The sequence below is a fragment of the Nycticebus coucang genome, chromosome 4 (assembly GCF_027406575.1).
Source record: "Nycticebus coucang isolate mNycCou1 chromosome 4, mNycCou1.pri, whole genome shotgun sequence".
Classification (NCBI taxonomy): domain Eukaryota; kingdom Metazoa; phylum Chordata; class Mammalia; order Primates; family Lorisidae; genus Nycticebus; species Nycticebus coucang.
The window spans coordinates 22,561,627-22,576,739 of record NC_069783.1 but is presented as its reverse complement, the minus strand read 5'-3'; the positions used below and the strand labels follow the sequence as shown (position 1 = coordinate 22,576,739).

Genomic DNA, 15,113 nt, shown 5'->3' with positions numbered 1-15,113 from the left:
GCATTTTGTGATGTGATAGAGGACATAGGAGGGTTTGTAAAGGGTTGGAAGGAAGCTAGTAATGGGAGAGTGAAGTATAGAGTATAAAGTATAAAACAAGTATACTAGAAGTATAAAGTATAAAACAATTTGGGGTTAAGGGGAAAAAAGGTGATGACTAAAACCCTGAAGATTTTTTTACGTATTCAGGATTTCTAAGTTAGAAATACGGAATTATTCCAAGATTCTCACTTTGGTGGAATGTAAATGCTCCCAGATCAGAGGGTTGTACCCAGCCACAACTTCTACTGTCCCTAATAGTGCTTAGCTTTAGAGAAGGTACTAAATTTAGTGGTGGCAGCTCTGCCTCTTACAAGGTCATAAAAATACACACAAACGGGGCGGCGCCTGTGGCTCAGCGGGTAGGGCGCCGGTCCCATATGCCGGAGGTGGCGGGTTCAAACCCAGCCCCGGCCAAATTAAAAAAAAAAAAAAAATACACACAAACGAGCTATAAAGTACATTAGTTCTAATACCAAAATAATTAAGTCTGATCACAGATCATTGACTGGCTAGAAAACCAAACTGAGGCTGATCAGATACCATAGAAGCATGGACCTATAAAGGAAAATGCTCAGTTATTTAAGTAAATGAGAAAAGACTTTTTGAAATAATAATGTAAAGGGTGGCGCCTGTGGCTCAGTGAGTAGGGCGCCAGCCCCATATGCCGAGGGTGGCGGGTTCAAACCCAGCCCCGGCCAAACTGCAACCAAAAAATAGCCAGGCGTTGTGGTGGGCGCCTGTAGTCCCAGCTGCTCGGGAGGCTGAGGCAAGAGAATCACGTAAGCCCAAGAGTTAAGAGGTTGCTGTGAGCCGTGTGACGCCATGGCACTCTACCCGAGTGCGGTACAGTGAGACTCTGTCTCTACAAAATAATAATAATAATAATAATAATAATGTAAAAAGTGGTAATCTTTTCAGAAGCATCTCCAATTTGCACAGCAATAACTAAATCTCCAAAACAGAGATTTAGATGGGATGGTATGAATAAAAGCTGGAAGGCAGTTCTTGTGAACAATTTGGAGAGAAGGGAAGGAAATTTAGATATAATTTTTAGATTTGTTTGCTGAATGGTTCCATTTCAACTTTTTTCCTTGGGTTTTAAGTTTGGTTGGCAAGAGGGAATTGGAAGGTGTGGGAAGTTGTCAGTCATCCACCCCAGTTCAAAGGCTCCTTTCTTGACTGATTATTTAGTTTTCTCTCTCATCCGTGGTCCCTACTGTTTTTCCCAACTCTCTGCTAATACTTCTTGACTAGTTCTTAAGCTTGACAGAAAACAGATCTTCTATTAGATATTTTTTTATTTAGTGTAAAATAAATTTTAGGATCTTATGCAAACTCTTTTTCTTTTATGTAAAGGAAAGCCAAGCAAGGAAAAGAAAACTTATGGAGAGAAAATCTAAGAAAGGAGGAAGAAGAAAAACAAAAGCGACTCCAGGAAGAAATAACACAAAAAAATCAAGAAGAGGAACGGAAAGTTGAAGAGAAAAAATGTAAGGAAAGATAAAAATAATACATTTGATATTTTTCGGGGCAGAACTACTAAAATAAGGGAAAAAATGATCTGACAAGAGGCAAAAAAAGGAGAAAATTAAAACAGAAAGATGCTAATTTTCAAGTAAAAAAATTTTTTTTTCTAAATTTAAAGTGGTTGTTAAATCAGATTGAAGGTAGAACTCTTAACACAACAGGAAAACGGAATATAGTTACCATGACTGACTAAAAAGACACTGACCTGGTTTTCATAGATACAGTAAAATAGCTTTAAATATTTTATTCAACCAGTAGAACTAAGCTTTTTATTTCAGTGAAACAACAGTAAAAATTTGAGTCTTTGCAAAATGAAATTTTCTCAAAAGGTATACTTTGTTTTTTGATACACCTATGTCAGAGTTCATTCTAAAATACTTGGAGTGTTATTCTGTCTGTTTTTGGATACATAATCCTTTGAGTTAATATTGATACAACATATTGAAAACTTGACAAACTAAAGGATTAATTCCAAAAATAAACAAAGTAAAAATTAATCTTATCAAATCCAGTATATTTGTGAACTCTTCTGTTTTTCTTTTAGCAGCATACTGATTGTAGATCTTTCTTTTCTTTTTTTTTTTTTTTGCAATTTTTGGCTGGGGCTGGGTTTGAACCCCCCAGCTTTGGCATATGGGGCCAGCGCCCTACTCCTTAGAGCTACAGGCGCCGCTGTGATTGTAGATCTTTCTTCAGCCAACCTTGTTTGCTTACTAATCTTCTCATTTGTGACTTCCTTTTTTGTGCTTTCTTCCCTTTTATTTTCTCTACTGTGACTTCCATAAATCAAACCAAGTCTGTCTCTGCCTAGTCCCCTTCGACGTGTGCAGCTCAGCCTGGCCACCACTCCCATGCCTGCCCATAGATCCACGTCCATGCTGCTGCTTTGTTTCATTGCCTCCTACTTAAGATGAACATCCTTGTTTGCTCTTACCGTTGATTATATGACTAGTTAACATTTAAATCCTAAGAAGTTTGTGTCAAATGGCTTTTCACTATACTGTTTTAATGGTCAATTTTTCTTTTAGATTTTAAGATCTTTATTGACTCATAGCAAAGATACATATATATAAAAGTAGCAAATAATGACAATTATCTTCCTTTTAGGTGAGACAGCTAGTGTTTTGGTGAATTATAAAGCACTATATGCCTTTGAAGCAAGGAACCATGATGAGATGAGTTTTAATGCTGGGGATATAATTCAGGTAAGAAACAGTCTATTTTTGTCCTGAATAAGCTGAATACATCATAATATATTATTTGATAATACTGGTCATAATTTTATATAGTTTTCCTTATGAAATATTTCTGAAACATTATCTCATTTAACTCTTACAATGTACCTCAGAGCTGCATAGGACAGTTATTATCACTACTACAATTCTAGGCAAGGAAGCTTTAACTCAGACAAAAAAAGCCATATACTTGCATCCCAATATGAACAGTGATTGAGTGTTCTGTCACTGTGCCATAGAAAGCTGGCTGCTTTTTGGCAACTGCTAAGAGTTGAAGGAATTAGGTTCTACAGCCCTAACTGGATACAAGCCATTTGTTCCTTGAAACAAAAAGATTTTTTTTTTTCTTTGAGACAGAGCCTCAAACTGTTCCCCTGGGTAGAGTGCTGTGGCATCATAGCTCACAGCAACCTCAAACACCTGGGCTCAAGTGAGTCTCCTGTCTCTGCCTCCCAAGTAGCTGGGACTACAGGTGCCCGCCACAACGCCTGGCTATTTTTTGGTTGCAGACGTCATTGATGTTTGGGGGGCCTGGGCTGGATTCGAACCCGCCAGCTCAGGTGTATGTGGCTGGCGCCTTAGCCGCTTGAGCCACAGGCACCGAGCCCAAAAAGATCTTTATTGTATTATTCCACTCCCTGTAAAATGGATGAATAAGAGAAGATCTGTGGGATAGTGTTTGGGAGAGCTACTGTGACATAATTGAAAGAGTATAGGCTTTAGAAGCACACAAACTTGGATTTTGGTCCTTGCTTTAGTTTTCTTATTATTAAACTAAAGTAGTGTTACCCACAGTATCTAGCCAGTGTCTGTTTTCTTTTTTCCCTGCACTGTCATTACTTTTTGGTGTATTTTATTTTTAGGTAGCAAATGTTTATTGATACTTGGAATAGGATTTATCAGAACTCAAGCACACAAGATAATCCCCAGCTATATTTCCTTCTGTTGCCATTGCTTCACTGGCAGTGCCATAGCTGCTCCCAAGCTGGAGGAGAAGTCTGTTTTACAACCAGTCCACAGTCTGCTGTCCCTACTGTCCTTCCTCTGCATGTTGGTGATCAGGAGGTAGCGTTTGAGGAGGAAGAGATAACAGCCTGTCTCTGGCATATTTGGTCAAGAGCCAACTTATATTTTTGATTATATCTTTTATTTGGTCTTTTAAGAAATATTTGTTGAGACCTATGTTAGGCTAGGGATATCATGATTAAGACATGATCTCTGCTCATAACAAGCTTTGATACAAAGAAAGACAACCTAAAGCAATAGAGAAAGGGAGGTAAAGGGAGAGGGTATGGACTGCTACCAGCGTTAGAGCAGACCTCTCCCACAGAGAGCCAGTCTGCTGGCAGTGAGAATGTAAAGTTAGCTATGGTGTCTTGGGTGCTTGTGTGCTCTGCTGAATCATTAACATAAAGAAGGAGTCATGGGCTAGGTATAGTGGCTCACGCCTAGCACTTTGGGAGTTCAGTGTAGGAGAAACACAAGACTGGGCCTTCAAGACCAGCCTGGGCAACATAGCAAAACCCCATCTTTACTAAAAAATAAAAAAGAGTTAGCCATATGTCATGGCACATACCTATAGTCCCAGGTACTTGGGAGGTTGAGGCAGGGGAATTGCTTGAGCCTACAAGTTTGAGGCTGAAATGAGGTAAGATAACACCACTGCAGTTTAGCCCTGGCAACAGGGTGACGCTTTGTCTCAAAAAGAAGAGTTGTCTTGGTGCCTGTAGCTCAGTGGCTAGGGCACCAGCCATATACACCAAAGGTGGCAGTTTTGATCCCAGGCCAGGCCTGCCAAACAACAATGACAGCTACAACCAAAAAATAGCTACTTGGGAGGCTGAGGCAAGAGAATCGCTTAAGGCCAAGAGTTGGAGGTTGCTGTGAGCTGTGACGTCACGGCACTCTACCGAGGGTGACATAATGAGACTTTTGTCTCAAAAAAAAAAAGTCATGGGTTACTACCAGAGGTACCTAATTCGAACAACTTAGTTGATGATGGTATCACTGAAGCAAAATGACAACGGCAAAATGAAGCAAAACAACCAAATAGAATTGTGGACCGTTTTCTCCAAGGATGGAGAAGCAAAATGAAAGCAAAACAACCAAATAGAATTGTGGACCATTTTCTTCAAGGATGGGAAAGAGGAAGGCCTCAAAGGATTAGGCTTTATATTTGCTTATTGCTTTATAGTTTCTTAAGCACTTCTGTTAATATTCTCACTTCAAATGTTAGAATAACATGGAAGAAGACAGGTATAATATTTTCCCCAAAATTTATGGATAAGCAGACTGAGACTTTGGACAACATTTGTTATCATAACAGATAACAGCCAGGTAGCATGGCTAAGACTGAAACATTGTTAACTCCCAAGTCTGTGGCCTTTCCTCTAAACCATATAACCTTCTGGACAGAAGGAATACTTTGAGCAAAAGCATTGAGACTTGTGAGTGCCAGGTGAACTAAAAGAATTTTACATAACCAGTTGCCTATGTGTCAAATAATAGGAGATGAAGCTAGAAAGGTAAATTGGAATCTGACAAAGAAACGATCATTTCAAAGCTTTAAAATCTACACTAAGAATCTGAACTTTGAAGGGCTTAAAAATGGAGAGAACATCTGCTAAGAGGAACATTATAATGGATCTAGAGTGACTTAGCATAGAACAAAAGGCTATGGAAAGAGAAATAAGACTTTTTATTTTCAAAAGATGTGATGGTCTATGTAGAAAATCCCATAGAATCTATTAAAAAGCTAGTAGTACTAATAAATGAGTTTAAGTTTAGCAGGATTGTAGAATACAAAATCAGTATACAAAATCAGTTGTATTTCTGTATATAAGCAATGAATATTCAGAAGCTGAAATAAAAATATCATTTAAATAGCATAAAAATATAAAATTGACAAAAGATGTGTAATACATGTTTATTAAAAATTATAGAATTTTGGCTGGGTGTGGTAGCTCACCCTATAACCTAGCACTCTGGGAAGTCAAGGCAGGAGAATCTCTTGAACTCAGGAGTTTGAGACCAGCCTAAGCAAGAGTGAGACCCCCGTCTCTACTAAAAATAGAAAAATTAGCCGGGTGTGGTGGCAGGCACCTGTAGTCTCAGCTACTCAGGAGGCTGAGGCATGAGGATTGCTTGAACCTAGGAATTTGAGGTTGCTGTGAGCTAGACTGAGGCTATGGCACTCTGTCCCGAGCGAGACTTTCAGTGGGGGAATTGTGTGTGAATTATATCTGAATAAACTCTTACTAAAAATAAAAAAGTTAACCTGCTTCTACCATGTGACTCAGCCATTCTCTTCTTGGGTATTTACCCAAGAGAATTCAAAGCATATGTCCATACGAAGACAGATGTTCGTAGCAGCTTTGTTTGTAAAAGCAAAAACCTGGAAACCACGCCAATGTCTATCATCATGTAAAAGGATAAACAAATTGCAATATTTAATAGATGCAGTATTACTCAGCAATAAAAAGGAATAAACTGTTGATACAGGGCGGCGCCTATTGCTCAGTGGGTAGGGCGCTGGCCCCATATACTGAGGGTGGTGGGTTTGAACCCGGCCCCGACCAAACTGCAACAAAAAAACTAGCCAGGTGTTGTGGCAGGTGCCTGTAGTCCATAGCTACTCAGGAGGTTGAGGCAAGAGAATCGCCTAAGCCCAGGAGTTGGAGGTTGCTGTGAGCACTCTACTGAGGGTGATAAAGTGAGACTCTGTTTCTAAAAAAAAAAAAAAAAATGAATGTATCTCAAAATATGCCTTGTGAAAGAAAGTAGAACAAAAAAAGATACATAACGGTGTGATTTTTATTTATATAAAATTTTAGAAAATGCAAACCAATGTATAGGACGGAAAGCAGGCTAGTATTTTCCTAGAGATGGAGGACAGACAACTAGCTCATGGGGGGCTGTGAGAGGAGAGGACTTTTGGGGATGATAAATATGTTATCCTGATTGTGGTAATTTTTTACAGGTGTATACATATGGTAAAATTTATCAGATTTAACACCTTAAATGTGAAATTTATGTTAGTTATACCTCAAAAAGCTGTTTTTTAAAATCTTAATGGATTCTACGTGACTTTAACAGATATAAACATTGTCATATCTGTGTTTGTAGAAAGGTATGGAAAGCAGAGACCCAGCATATTTATTTATTCAGTTAGTTAAGCAGATACCTACTGTCCTAGTCAGGGGCAGAAGTCAATAAAAAAGCTGACAGACAGATGGAAGTTGTACAGAGTTATGTAAATAAGTGATAAGGCAGTATGATAGTGCATGTTATAACAGTATTATGGGGTAACTCTGGCTTCAGTTGGGGGCATTTAATGGAGTCTTGAAGAATGAATAAAAACACAATAATCGTAAGTGTGAAATGGAAAATGCCTGAGGTTGATAGGTGAGAGTGGTATTAAAAAGAAGAGTTTTTAGTGACATGCTTAGCAGTTTGGATGTGGAAATGTAGGAGAAATAAAAACCAAAGATTTTTATTTAGAATGATTAACTCTTTAGTGGTAAGAGAACAGAGGTATAGGAAATTTAGGAGAAGAAATAGGGGGTGGTGGGCGGGGAGAAAAGAGCTTAGTCTTAGATTTGAGCTGGAAATTTCTGTAGGACCTCCATTTGAAGATATCTTGCAAGTAGCTAAAAATAGAGGCATGCCACTTTGGGAAGAAGTCAGTTCTAAGGATGTAGCTTTTGGTTCATTATTGCATAGAGAACTGATCAAGCTATTCAGGAAGGGTATGGAATGTGGCAAGAAAGCCAATGATGAGACTACCTGTAATACTGGCACTTTGGGAGGCCAAGCTGAGAGGATCACTTAAGGCCAGGAGTTCAAGACCAGCCTGAGCAACATAGTAAGACACCCTGTCGCTACAAAAAATAAACAACAATTAGCTGGGCGTGGTGCCAACACCTGTAGTCCTAGCTACTTAGGAACCTTAGGTGGAAGGATCACTTGAGCCCAGGAGTTTAAGGCTGCAGTGAGCTATGACAATGGCATTGCATTCCAGCCTGAGCAACCTAGTTGAGACCTTATCTCAAAAAAAAAAAATTTTTTTTAAGCCAGTGATGAAACTTCAAGCTGACATCAGTGCTTAAGGGATGGGGACCAAGAAGGCAGAAGAAAAGGTACTAGGAGGACAGAGGGTGTCATATTGTAGAGAGAAATGTCTGAGGGAAGAAATAAAACTACAGACGTTTTGCCAGTTAGAAAATAGTATTTAGTGAAGGTTTTATAGTTATGTTAGAGAATTCAGGAAGACTCTGTAGACAGGAACAGAGAAAACCACTGGGAGAAACCTCACAAAGTAATGATTAACTATAGAAAAATAAAAAGTTTACAAGAAAGGAAATGTAATTAGCAAAACACTGCATCACTCAGATGTGAAATATTTATATAGTTCTAATAATATAAACATTAAACATAACTTAACCAAAAAGTATACTATAACAATATTGGTAGAGTGAAAGGTAATAACCAGAAGCCAACAGATAATGTCCAAAATTGAAAAAATTCAAGAAATAGTATGTCTTTTAGAAATAGGAAAGATAAAAATAAATAAATAAATAAATAAAAAAGATAATACAAAAGAATCCAGTAAGAATGGCAATTTACTGTTAGGAGTGAAAATCAGAACATAAGGAGCCAGGGGGTAGAAGAAGGTTATTTTCCATCATAACTTGTATATTATGCTATTTGTCATTGTAAATTGCTTTCGTATATTAATTTGTGTAGAATTAACATTTTAAAAGATAATTTGTCAATCCCTAGAAATAGTAACCCATTAATTTGTAGAAAATGCCTCAGCTATTTAGTTAGATGGGCTTAATTCTGAAAAGAGAATACTATACAGTAGTCTCTTTCTGTCGTAAATGTTAAGCACTGTTAATTGTTTCTAAGTTTCTAAACACTGTTAACTCTTCTTTTTGTTTCTATAGGTGGATGAAAAAACCATAGGAGAACCTGGTTGGCTTTATGGTAGTTTTCAAGGAAGGTTTGGCTGGTTTCCACGCAACTATGTAGAAAAAATTCCTTCAGGTGAAAAAGCTGTGTCTCCTAAGAAGGCCTTACTTCCTCCTACAGTATCTGTATCTTCTACCTCAACGTCTTTTGAGTAAGTTTTTAGTGAACAGTGGAGTTTACATAGCTCTGCAAATGTATAAATACCTAATATGTAGTTGGGTCAACCTGCTGCTTCATCATGTTATAACCTGAGCTGGACTTGCCAAGGGGACCTTTTATTCCAAATTTAATACTGAAATTTAGCAAATGAAAACATAGCTGAATAGTTTGTTCATGAATTTCTTTTTTTCACAAATCATGTTTAAACACATTATATGTAATACGCAAGTTGATAAATTGATAGTAGTTCATTAAGTTCTAAACAAGTATATTTATACTTAAATGAAAATGTTTCATTTGCAGACCGCTTTCTTCAAATCAACCAGCATCAGCAACTGATTATCAAAATTTATCTTTATCAAACTTAACTGTTAATACATCATGGCAGAAAAAATCAGCTTTTACTCGCACTGTGTCCCCTGGATCTGTATCACCTATTCATGGACAGGTACATGTCTGTAATTTTTGTGTGCTTTATTCTTTGAATTTGCAACTGATTCCTTTAACATATAATGAAGATTTTGTACAAAGGAATCATTCACTCATTTAGCCAGAGTTTGTAACATTCCATTTCTTTCTTATTCACATGTGATGTGAAGTTGAAAAATGATTCTTGCTTAGGGTTTTACAAATTTGACTAAATTATTCCTAATTTGTAGCTATTGTAAGCAGATAATAGGTTTTAGGGTTGAGAATTGTTAATTGTTTTTTCTTGAATAAGTCATTTTTCTGGGAACCTTGGAACTTTGTTGTATATATTTAGCTTCTGACTTAGATGAAGCCATTCCAAGTATTGTTACATTAACATCATTGAAAAGAATTGTGGACTTCATAGGAATAAAGTCTACAGATTTCATGTCCATTCAAAAAAAATCTGTATTGAATAACTATAGGTTCCAGACTTTTTTTTTTTTGAGACAGAGTCTCACTTTGTTGCCCTCAGTATAGTGCTGTGGCGTCACACAGCTCATAGCAACCTCCAACTCTTGGGCTTAAGTGATTCTCTTGCCTCAGCCTCCCGAGTAGCTGGGACTATAGGTGTCCGCCACAACACCCAGCTTTTTCTTTTCTTTTTTTTTTTTTTTGTTGCAGTTGTCATTGCTGTTTTAGCTGGCCGAGGCCGGGTTTGAACCTGCCACCCTCGGTGTATGGCGCTGGCACCCTACCCACTGAGCCTCAGGTGCCGCCCAGGTTCCAGACATTTTATTATGAATTAGAAATTTAAGGAAAATAAGTCAAAATACCTACAGTCAAGTAGTTTAAAATCTAATGAAGGATACAGGTGCATAAATAACTGTCTGAATGTTGTAGTAATAATATATACAAATTTCTGAAGGATATGGATAGGAGAGAGCATCTTATTCAGTTGGTGGGAGTTGGAGCAGTCTTCACTAATAGCAGAGTATTTATTTGAGTAGGATCTTGAAAGATAAGCAGGATTTCATCAAAAAAAGGACGAAAGTTATTCTAGTGAAAGAAAAATTTGAGAAGAGTTACTGAGGCATATTAACACAAGATGTTTGTAGGAAACAAGAATTACTAATATGCTAGAATACGGGATTCATGGGGAAAGAGTTAAGAAGTGAAGCTGGGAGAGAAGTTGCTGTTATTTGTGAAGAATGTGGAGTGTTCTCCCCAATTTTATTTATTTATGTTTTTTTGAGACAGAGCCTCAAGCTGTTACCCTAGGTAGAGTGCTGTGGCATTACCGCTAACAGCAACCTCCAATTCCTGGGCTCAAGCAATTCTCCTGCCTCCGCCTCCCAAGTAGCTGGGACTACAGGCGCCCGCCACAATGCCCAGCTATTTTTTTGGTTGTAGCTGTCATTGTTGTTTGGCAGGCCTGAGCTGGATTCAAACCCACCAGCTCAGGCGTATGTTGTTGGCGCCTTCGCTGCTTGAGCCACAGGCACCGAGCCCAAAAATTTTTAAGAGAGGAGTTGATGGGCATGTTTCAGTAGAGTGATGGGTGCAGAACCTAAAGTAGAAGAGATTAAGGGGTGAAATTGGAAAATAATTTAAGACCATTCTTTGAGGAATATAGAAGTAGAGAAGATTGAAGAGAGAGACAAATTGTTACAAAATATTTTTAGAAAATGAGACAGCAGAAGAGAAATTTGGAGTACAAGTGCAGAGGTTAACCTTATTAAAAGAACAAAACACTCCTTCCTCTCAGAGGGGAAGGAAAGGAAGAAGAATGAATAAGAACACAAAGAAGGCTTTGAACCCGTACTAAGTGGTTAGGGCACCAGCCACATACACTGGGGCTGACAGGTTTGAACCCGGCCTGGACCTGCTAAAAACAATAACTGCAACCAAAAAATAGCCAGGTGTTGTGGTGGGCGCCTGTAGTCCCAGCTACTTGGGAGGCTGAGAAAAGAGAATCTCTTAAGCCCAAGAGTTTGAGGTTGCAGTGAGCTATGATGCCACTCTACCAAGGGCGACGTAGTGAGACTGTCTCAAAAAACAAAACAAAACAAACAAACAAACAAACACAAAGAAGTTAGGCAGGGCTAGGTGGCTTATGCCTGTAACCCTAGTACCCTGAGAGGTCTAGGCGGGTGGATAACCTGAGCTCAGGAGTTGGAGCCCAGCCCAAGCAAACTAGCTGGGCATTATGGCAGATGCCTGTAGTTCCAGCTATTTGGGAGGCTGAGACAAGAGGACCGCTTGAGCCCAAGAGTTTGAGGTTGCTGTGAGCTATGACACCATGGCACTTTACCCAGGGTGACAAAGTGAGACTCTGTCTTCAAAAAAAAAAAAAAAACAAAGAATACAAAGAAGTTAAGAGTCACAGAGCAGAAAAATGGAGGGAGGCCAAGTGAGCATAACTGAATCTTATTTCCTAGTGGAATAAACTGAATCAACTGTGCTTAAAATACACTGGAAACTGGAGGAAGAAAAAGATTTAAAGTAACTCTTTTCCCTTCCATTTGTTCTATGACATATATATATATATTTCATAGGTTAATGAATACGTTTCTTGAGCAGCCCTGTACTACCTTCTGCACTAGTGATGATATTTTCTTGAGGTGATAGGTGTTCAGTCTGTCTTAGGCTACTCAAATTGTCTGTCATATATAATTTTAACTGGTCTATGGTTTGAACAGTAAGTATATTATGTACTCGGAAACAGAATTATAGTTATCATTGTCTCCTTTTAAATTTTGTGATTTTGTTTTCACAGGGACAGGTTGTAGAAAACCTAAAGGCACAGGCCCTTTGTTCCTGGACTGCAAAGAAAGATAATCACTTGAATTTCTCAAAACATGATATTATTACTGTCTTGGAGCAGCAAGAAAATTGGTGGTTTGGGGAGGTGCATGGAGGAAGAGGGTGGTTTCCAAAATCTTACGTCAAGCTCATTCCTGGGAGTGAAGTAAAGCGGGAAGAGTAAGTATCTGTGTGTGTGTTGTGTGAAGTGTAAATGTTGGTATTTTTGCTGATGCGTGAGCCATTGTAAAAGTTTATGCTTTAGTTTATCAGAGAAATATTTCTTATGGTGAAAAAAGCATATTTCAGATATTTGTTTTAGGTTTAGGATATCTTCTAGTTATTTCAGATTTGTGAACTTTTCAGAATACCTTAAATTCTAAGATCTGTCGCTTTCCTTGTACCATAAGTTCAGTTGCTTTTCATTTCCTTTCAAGCATTTCTCCTTTGTTTACTATAAATTGTGAATATTTCAATAATTGTTTACTGAAGGCTCCCCATTCGCCAAATTGGGGCATTCCCATCTCTTGGTCTCCAGGGTTCCTTTGAACTTAATCTCTCACTGCTCATAACACACTACATAATAGTTACTGACTTTTTAAAATTATTGACATGTTCTTATTAGGTCATGCGCTCCCTGAGGGTGGGATGCATGTCTTTTTTTGTTAATTGTTTTTGGTTTTAATGCCTATTATGATCTTAATGCATAGTAGCTGCTCAGTCACATTAGCTCTGTAAATGAAAAGAGGAGCAAATGAATGAACAGAAACTCAAAACCAAACAGGTTAAGTTCTCTGGGTTTTTTTGGTAGGAGAATCAAGTTGTCAAATGTCTTTAATATAAGAAAATAAGCACTGTAATATAGCTATGGATAATTATCCTATGTGTTTCGTATGTAGTTAGTCTAAATAGAAAGCAGTCTGATTTAATGAAAAAATGTTTGTCTTTGGAAATCAAGAGACTTGAATTCTGGTTCTGCTATTGGTGCCATGCTATAAGGAGTAACCTACTTGTTCTTCATTTCTACAGTTGATTAAATGAAAACATTAAATAGTCTTTAAGAATCCTTTTTTTGCAGATTACTAAATATAATTTTAAATTTGATAACAGATGTATATATGATTGATTTTCAAAAATATTAAAACATTAAGCCATGAAATTCTGCTCTACGTAAGTGGATATGGATATCTGACATTCCTTACCATCTTTTCTTATTACAAATGAGAAACTCAAAATACTTTCTAAATATATTCAGACTGAGTTGCTGTAGGGAAGTGCCTATAAAGTGAGAGCTTTGTATATAGAATTCAGGAATTATCTTTAAAAATTGAGCATGGAAATTTTTTGCTTAGGTTTGAATTTAACTCTTTGCTTCTGATGTGATATGAGATAATTCTGGTCTAAAGGTGTGTTTTATAAAAGACTAGGCCAGGAGGCCGTGCTGGTAGCTCAGTCAGCAGGGCGCCAGCCACATAAAGTGAAGGTGGCAGGTTTGAACCTGGCCCCGGCCAGCTAAAAAAAACAGCAATGCAACTGCAACAAAAAAAATAGCCGGGTGTCGTAGCGACACCTGTAGTCCCAGCTACTTGGGAGCCTGAGGCAAGAGAATCGCGTAAGCCCAAGAGTTTGAGGTTGCTGTGAGCTGTGATGTCACACACAGCACTCTACCCAGGGCAACAGCTTGAGACTCTGTCTCAAAAAAAAAAAAAGAGTAGGCCAGGGCACATTTTCTCACGACATTGTGAGATAATAAGCTCTGGCTGGTCATACACATTCTACTCAAATCTATTAAAACAAACAAACAAAAACGCTTTAAAATAAAAAAAAGATCAGGTCACATTTCTATAGAAAACACCTTGTTTCGTCAGTTCTCTCTTACATAAGCATTAAGTAATTTTCCAGTTCTAGCAACAAATATTTAAAATTAAGGATTCAGAGTACTTAACAGTATATCACTCAAAGATTTTCTATTTTGAATTGCTAGATAATTTTTCAGCAAATTTCAACTCAAAAAGAACAAAACTATGGCAGGTTTGTGTGTGTGTGTCTGAGTTTCAGTATTGTATGACATTAAAGGACTTTCTGAACTTACCCACAGAGTAACTGTTTTATATTTGAAACCAGCTTTAATTATTAAAATTGTATACCAGGAAATTAGGGCTGTTGCAGTAATTGGTTGCAAAGAACTGCTGCTGGGTATTGGGTCAGAGAATGTTTTCAGTGATAAGTTTCTGTGTATCAATATTTAGTTCAAAGGCAGAAATTTACTTTTCATACTAACCTGGAATTTTAGATTTAGAAGTCTGTAATAACAGTAACAACAACAATATATAGCAGATATTTGTATGCCAACCCCATGCTAGGCACTTTGTAGGAATTATCTTGTTTGATGACCATAATATAAGAGAAGAAAACTTACGTTTACATGGATGGAGCTGGAAAATACTTTTAGTAAAGTATCTCCAGAATGGAAGAAAAAGTATCCAATGTATTCAATACTTTTATGAAACCAATTTATTTACTCACATTTTCTTATGAAAGATAGAGCACAACTATAGCCTAGGATGAAGGAGAGAAGTAGGGAAGGGAAGGCTTGCTAGAGGGAGGGTAAACGGGGGACCGCACCTATGGAGCATATTGTAAGTGTCCAAGTCAAATCTACCAAGTATGGAACATAAATGTCTTAACACAATAATTAAGGAAATGAGGTGAAAGCTATATTAATTATTTTGATGTAACCATTCCAGATTGTATTAAAAAAATCAACACATTGTACCCCACAAAAGCATAAATGTATTCATGATCTATGTGTATATGACTTAATAAAAGGAAAAAAGAAAACATAAGCAAAAAGATTAATTTTAAATATTTTAGAGGGCATTTTTTTCTGATTTTTCATTTAATTGCCTATTTTTTCTAACATAAAAGCCACTCAACTTAAAAACCTATAGTAATGCAGAATTT

General features: G+C 37.5%; 2 protein-coding genes across 5 annotated transcripts in view; both read left to right on the top strand.

The window, feature by feature from the left end:
- Positions 1-15,113, top strand: part of LOC128584190 (rRNA-processing protein FCF1 homolog) — a 197,117-nt gene that overhangs the window by 54,773 nt on the left and 127,231 nt on the right. The window lies entirely within an intron of this gene.
- ITSN2 (intersectin 2) overlaps positions 1-15,113 on the top strand; it is a 165,093-nt gene that overhangs the window by 92,790 nt on the left and 57,190 nt on the right. For all 4 annotated transcript variants that reach the window (XM_053589134.1, XM_053589132.1, XM_053589133.1 and 1 more), the window contains 5 exons: positions 1,399-1,532; positions 2,677-2,774; positions 8,753-8,928; positions 9,240-9,384; positions 12,124-12,329. In XM_053589134.1, coding sequence (XP_053445109.1) covers positions 1,399-1,532; positions 2,677-2,774; positions 8,753-8,928; positions 9,240-9,384; positions 12,124-12,329 — 759 coding nt within the window. The remainder of the gene's footprint in view (positions 1-1,398; positions 1,533-2,676; positions 2,775-8,752; positions 8,929-9,239; positions 9,385-12,123; positions 12,330-15,113) is intronic.